Source organism: Curcuma longa, unplaced genomic scaffold, assembly GCF_044706935.1.
Source record: "Curcuma longa cultivar G26 ecotype Majalengka, Jawa Barat unplaced genomic scaffold, ITB_CL_G26_1.1 contig_27514, whole genome shotgun sequence".
NCBI lineage: Eukaryota > Viridiplantae > Streptophyta > Magnoliopsida > Zingiberales > Zingiberaceae > Curcuma > Curcuma longa.
The window spans coordinates 1-6,960 of NW_027433440.1; the positions used below are offsets into that span (position 1 = coordinate 1).

Genomic DNA, 6,960 nt, shown 5'->3' on the forward strand with positions numbered 1-6,960 from the left:
ATTACAAGGATATCAGACCTAACCTCCCTCGGACAGCCTCATATTGGCACATAATGCTAAAAAGAAAAAAAAAGTAGGAATATTCAGTGGTTGTCACAAAATAACTAGGGCGGTTATAAGGTTATCAGATATGGTCCCCCAGATGTCCTATGTTGGTGCCTAATATCAGCAAGCGTCAAACCCAATCTCCTCATGTCCCGCAGATGACCCCTCTTGGATTGATGTGGAGATGTCTTTCAAACAAGTATATAAACCCTTCAACAAGTATGAAGGTGGGCTCGGCTCTCTCTCGGCAACTTCAAAAACTCTTCTTCTTCTTTGTTCTGCATCCTCATTCTCTTCAATTGATCCTAACTTGGGCGTCGAAGTGGTCTGTCGGGACTCTCCGGTGCTAGTCTAACCTCTCTGCTCAGTCTATTCTCAGGTTCCTTCACCGACGGAAGCAAGGTTAATTCCTTCACATGGGGAAGCAAACCTCGCGTGCATCGAATTACTTATTGATTAGTAATTTGACCGTCCACGATATTCAGTCGGAACACTTATTATACTTTCTTCTGTATTAAACAAGAATATTTTCAGCAGATATGACAATTAACTTGATATTAGGCTCAACAAATGGTGCGGTGTTTTGCAAAGATATATAAGAAATAAATATTAAAAACAGCTTTATCCGATATATCCCAGACTAATTTCGCTGTTACAGTCATGGAATCTCGACAATTGATGCAATATAGGAGAGTACATGATCTGAATCATCAAAATTCAAGAGGCAAGAGGGTACACTGCAGCAAAGGGCATGATAACCGAGCCAAGCCAAAGGGTACCATTCCTCTCCTCCACTTGGCTGATGAACCTCATCCTCTTATCGCCCACCCCTTCCAACACCTCCAACACCTCCCCCTCTGCACTTACTCTCACTGCGCTGGCTGCTCCATTCCACCTGGCCACCATCTCAGACACCCTCTGCAGATCAATGCCGAGGCGCCGAGTCCCAAGCTCCAGGACCAGCCTCTGGATCCATGCCACTGACAGAGCCCATGCAACGAGCCGGCTCCTCCTCGCGTGCAGGGCCACCCAAAACCCGCCTCTAGGGCTCCTCCTGATGTTATCCGGGAATCCAGGAAGCTCGGCTACAACTTCAACGTCCCCGCCATCCCTAGCACTAGAAGAATCAGCCGGCGGTTGAATCCAATACCTGAGCACTCTGCAGGTCGTGGTTTCCGCGAGGATGAGGAAGGTGCCGTCCTCGCTGAGTGCCACTCCGTTCGGGAACGACAAGCCATCGAGAACCAATCGCACTTCTTTGGTGACTGGATTGAAGCTCATCAACCTTCCAGTTTTGTCTCCGGAGACGACAACTGACATGAACTCCCTGTCCCAACAACAAAACTTGCTCATCGCAATCAATTAATCTTCGATCGAGTGAACAGGAACGGCAAATTCTTCTCGGATACAATCGAGTAATTCGATTAATTTGTTGTGTACCTCCTTTGGAATCGCTTGCTGCTGTCAGTAAAATAGACGACTCCAGTTCTTTCATCGACGTCCAAGCTGTTGGTGAAGCGAAGCGAACGGCCTTGCGTCTCGGTGACCACCGGCGTCGCGAACTTGTCGCCAGCAGTGACCACCAACAAGCCGTGGTATGCGTCTGCAACGTAGAGCTCCCCTTGTTTGCCAAAGTGCAGACCCAGGGGTCTTCCGCAAACATGCTCCCGTTTCGGGTCTCTGGATCCTTTGCACGTTTCCAATCTGCATAATGTTTTTTTGGAAACGAACAGGTTAGCTTTTCCCAAGTTTGGAAAAGAATAATTTTGATTAGAGTCAGCAAAGACATCGGCCGTAAGTGCTTTAGCCAATGAAATTATCAACCATCCATCACAACTCGTTTGGATTGATACGTTAAAAAAATCCGAAATTTTAGGTAGAAATGTGAAAATTAAGATAACCACGGAGAGAGATGGAGACTGAAACTTACAATTCCGGCGAGGTTACAGTGGCGTACTCGATCCAGCCTTCTTCCACCCCCTGCCATTTCAGTATCCGGCCGTCCGATACACCGGTGTAAGGCCCGTCGCCGGTGATGTCGAACACGATGCTTTCAGGTCCAATTGCACCGTCTTTGATCGGAAGCAGTCGAACCGAAGAAAAAGAAGAAGAATCCGGAGAGAAGAAGAGAGAGAGAAGAGCGAAGGCGATGGCTGATAAAACGAGGATAATTCTGGCATACATTGCTGACCCTATGTTTTTCTCCACCCCTTCTCTTGTTATGGCTAAATTATATTGGTCTCGATTCTATTGATTGCCCCTTAATGATTGATGGATTTTTTAGATTTCTTTCAGTTTGCCCCCTCCCTGTATTACTCGACTGACCAAATCGGATTGCTCATGCCCAACCGGCTGATTAAATTTGAGAACACTAATTGATGATGGTGGTGCGTTCAGCTACTGCCAGCTTCCTTCACGTAATTGGAGGGAGTGCGCGGGGGTCATCCACAAGACGCATGCAACTGCAAATTGTGTGATCCTTCGTATCATAGACGAATGCACGGTGGCGTGAGTACATCGTAGCTAGAATGGAGGGAGGGTGGGTCACCAGATTCGGTCGATTCAATCTACTCCCGAAATTGAAAAGTCAAGTTAGGAAGGAAATAAATAATATAATTGTTGGGAAGGAAATAAATAATTGTTGATGGGTATATTCATACATTTGTAGGCGGCGTGGAAATCAAGGGAGGTAGGGAGTCACGTCGAACTTACTGAGATTGTTTTGGGACAATTGTCAGTAGCTAGAGAAAGCGGGAGATAAGAATGCATAGAGGGACGACCTCAGGAAGAGCGTGTGTGGACTGAAGAGGAGGAGAAGAATATATATTAGATTAATTAATTATGAAAGATAAGCATGACACTTCTTAACATAGACACATCATACTGGTTTTTTGCTTCATTCCATAGACGGTTGTTAATTAAGCGCTTTCAAGTTGTCACATCATATAAAATTTATATAAAAAAATTAACATTCAAGAATAAATTTTATGATGAATTCAAAAAATAATTTGTCACAAAAATTTTTGTAACAACATTTGCGATGAATCTTTCTCGTTGCTATAAAATCGTCATCAATTTTTACGACGAAAATTTAAAATTTCATCGCAATATTTAGCAACGAAAAGTGATTTTCGTCATCAAATTGACGACGAATTTTAATTTTCATCGTCAATTAACGATAAATAGTGAATTGAGATAGATTTGCGACCAACATTAATTCGTCACAAAATCTAATTTTTTTGGTTTACAACTTGCTCATTTACGCATTATACCATAGATACAAAACGATCTAATTGATTCAAATTATACATATATAACCTGTTTATACAACCATATCAAACAACTAATCATTCCACCACATTCATTCAACTAATCATACAAATCTCAAACCACATCATACAATTCAAAATGACACAATATATTTTACTATATATTCAAAAACATGTTCATACAACATTTATTCCACCACATTAAGTTATAAAATAAATCTGTAGCAATAACATAATACAAAATCCAATCCAAGTCATAATATAAATCCATATCCAAATGACAAAAATAATATAAAAAAGTCTAAAGACGAGAGAAATATACAACAAAACCATCGTTGTGGTCTTTTTCCTTCGGAGAATCTATTTCCTTCTTCTTCCATATCTCTTCTCATCCTGCATAAGAAAATAAAGAAAGAAAAAAATATCATTCTTAAAAAAAAAATAAAATCTATAAAGTAAATATGTAAAGACTTACCTCTTTTGATGTGGACTCACCAGTCCTGTTAAAAAAGAAATTAACAGTATTAATAAAAAATATATAAATGAATAAATTATAATTTAATAAAATGATAAATGTTAATAATACTGATTTTAAAAAAATTATACATGAAAAAATTTATGAAGAACCACCACTGTCGTCATCGTCATCATCACGAGGAGCGAAATTTAATTGAAGATGTTGTATGATCAGGTTTTGTTGTCGATACAATTCACTAATTTCTTGATCACTTTGCCTCATTTCTTGATCTCTTTACATTAATAGGCCCTTCAAATGGCTAACCTCTTCAGTCAAATTATGGATCTGTGTCGTTATAGTTGGAGAGGTGGTAAAAGATATACCAGCAACTCTATGAGTTTTCTTAAAGAACTCATACCCAATATCCTTCCTCCACCTTTGGATCCCCCATTGGCCTCCAGCCATAAACTCAGATCATTCCCAACAGAGAGCTCAGATCCATCATTTTCATCACTAGTAGTTGAATTTCACTGTGCTAGCTCGAGCTCATCATATTTGTCCTGTATTATCATAAGAAAAATTAATATGTTGTAATATTTGAGAAACACATATAAAGATATTTAGATACACATCTAAACCTTAATTGTTTTAGCTCTGTTCCCGCTCCAAATCTTGTCTTTCTTTTAAAATATGTGAGTAAAAGTATCTATAAAAAATGGCTCTGTGCCCATTTTCTTGGCCTAAAAAATCATAGTTTAAAAATAATAAAATAATTTAAAATAAATTAAAATTGAAGTGGTTGAAAAAATTACCAATCTATGTGTATGCTCATCGATATTGATTGAACCGCCCGCATATATCGCAAATAAGTCTCCAAAATTATAAGGTTGATTAAGCTTATTCTGGTGACTCCTCTTTTGCTTTCTTTAGTTTCTCAAAAATTATAGATCCTTGACCCAATTCTCCTCGATGATGCATGGTGGCTTTCCCCCCTTGTCTTTGCATGATTAAGCACATGGTGGATATAATCACCATATGTTTTTTAAAAAAATCTTCTAATTTTCAATTCTTCGTTAGGGTCCCAAGTGAACACCCGTTGAAAGGACAAACAAATAACTGATTATATATTCAACAGTAATTTCATATATAAAATAAAGTGGATAGTTTATCTTAAATTCATTCCACCATAACTTTTTGATGGGATTAGAAGTGCTTGTATATGTCATTGAATCCTCTCGCCAATGATTATTCACAATTCGTTTAATATCGTGAATAACACATACAGAATCGACAAAATAATAATACAATATGAAATAAATGATGTTAAATAATTATAAAAATTAATAACATTAATTATTTTAAAATACTTATGAATCACCGAGAGGGGATATAAACTCTCGATTATCGGTCATCTCTGCAGTTGATTGTCTAGTTGAAGGACCTTCCATGGGTACTGGGAATGAGGAGGTCCTAGCGAGTCATGTGTATGAGATGGTCCTGTACTTGAAGGAGTGGGGGTCGTAGGTGCAGACTTGTCATGACTGGTGCTGATTTTTGTCATTTTTCAAATTAGGATATGAAGTATATAAAACACTTGAATCACTTGTTGTACCAACACAAATAGTTCATATCTCTTATACAATCTCATATGATTGATTTCAATTAAATTATACCGTGGATGCTCCTTCATTTCTCTTACAGGGTCAAACCAATAACACATAAATAAAATAACTCGTATTTCTAGATCAGGATATTCTACCTCTATAATTTCATCTAATAACTCATAAAAATTATTGCTTGTAGCTCCATCATTGGATGATTGAATACAAACTTCGCTATTCATTGTAGGCTTCCCCATTCCAAAATCAACAATTAAATATAATCTTCACAAAGAAAAACTTTTAGTAAACTAAATTATCATTTAAAAAAATAGAAGTCTTAAAATTACTTAAGTTAGAATTAGTTCAGAGCTAGCAAAACTCATGGTGAGGAATGAGCATGTAAATAGACGAGTTCACAATTAGCCATGATCAGCCGAGCTTGCGGTTAGTGACCACCGAATGCGATGGCCATCAATCGTGGCCAGTGAAACGAAAACCAACCGTGACCAGTGACTAGCGACAGCCACAACCAACGATGAACACTGATTGCGGACAACTGCTCTTGGTCAACGACCGTCAACCAACAGCCGCTGCCAGACCTTGATCAACAGGTAGCGGGCAGTGGCAACGGCCCCTGACCAGTGGCCGACGGGCTACGAATCAGACCGCAGCTCCTGGCATCGTCGGGCCATGGCCAGGGACCACCGAGCCCCACTGTGGTCAACAGTTGTCGGGCCATGGCCAGCGATCGTCGAGCCCCACCGCGGCCTGCTGCCCCTGGGCAGTGGCCAGTGGGCTACAGACCGCGCCTCATAGCAAGAGAGTCACAGCCTGTGGCCCCTGGCCAGTGGCTAGTGGGCTGTGGACCGTGCCTCCTAGCCGGGCCCCTAGCCAGCGGCCAACAAGTCACGACCCATGCCCTATTGGTGCATCTTGCCCCAAGTATCATTTGATTTTAATGTTTAGCTAAATGAGTTTAAGTTAGGCAATGTTGGTGATCTAACATGTGTGAACTGAGTAAACAGGAAAGATCAGATTTAAAGTCTTTGTAAATGGTGAAGTCCCGGAGGTGCGACCTTTTGGTAAATGGTGAAGTCCTGGAGGTGCGGCCTCTTGGCAAAAGGAAGACTTAGCATGACGAAGCCGATGGAAACATCTCAAGCAAGTGCAAGGATAAGGAGCCGTGGGCTAGAAAGCATCCAAAAGGGGTACGAGGCTTGTGGAAGACGTTTGAAGATGTGAGTCTAGGCTCAGGGATGAAGAAGGAAGCTGAAAGGTGAATTTCAGCTTTATCAGTCGACTGTGATGAAATTAGTCGACTGGTGTCCTGATCCAAAACACACAAAAAATTTAATTGAGTGAAAAGGCAGAGACAAGTCGACTGTTCAGTCGCCTGGGTGAATGATCAGTCGACTGGGTGAGTCATCAGTCGATTGGTATTCGAACGTTAGGGCTGACAGCTGAAGAAATAATACAATCTACAATAGCCATTGGAGCCCACCAGTCTACTAGTCCTGAGATAGTCGACTAGCATCGCGAAAATATAAAAATATGGATTCAAGCTTGAAGACGTAAAAAGTGTTCATTT

At 40.4% G+C, this 6,960-nt stretch overlaps 1 protein-coding gene across 1 annotated transcript; it reads right to left on the bottom strand.

Annotated features, from left to right (window-relative positions):
• Nucleotides 1-641: 641 nt before the first annotated feature.
• On the bottom strand, nt 642-2,340 carry LOC141819052 (protein STRICTOSIDINE SYNTHASE-LIKE 2-like). The gene is made up of 3 exons (XM_074706425.1): nt 1,976-2,340; nt 1,486-1,749; nt 642-1,372 (listed from the first exon to the last, which is right to left on the bottom strand). Exons 1-3 carry the CDS (start codon nt 2,227-2,229, stop codon nt 763-765), a joined length of 1,128 nt encoding a protein of 375 aa, XP_074562526.1. The 5' UTR covers nt 2,230-2,340; the 3' UTR covers nt 642-762.
• Between the last annotated feature and the right edge of the window lie 4,620 nt (nt 2,341-6,960).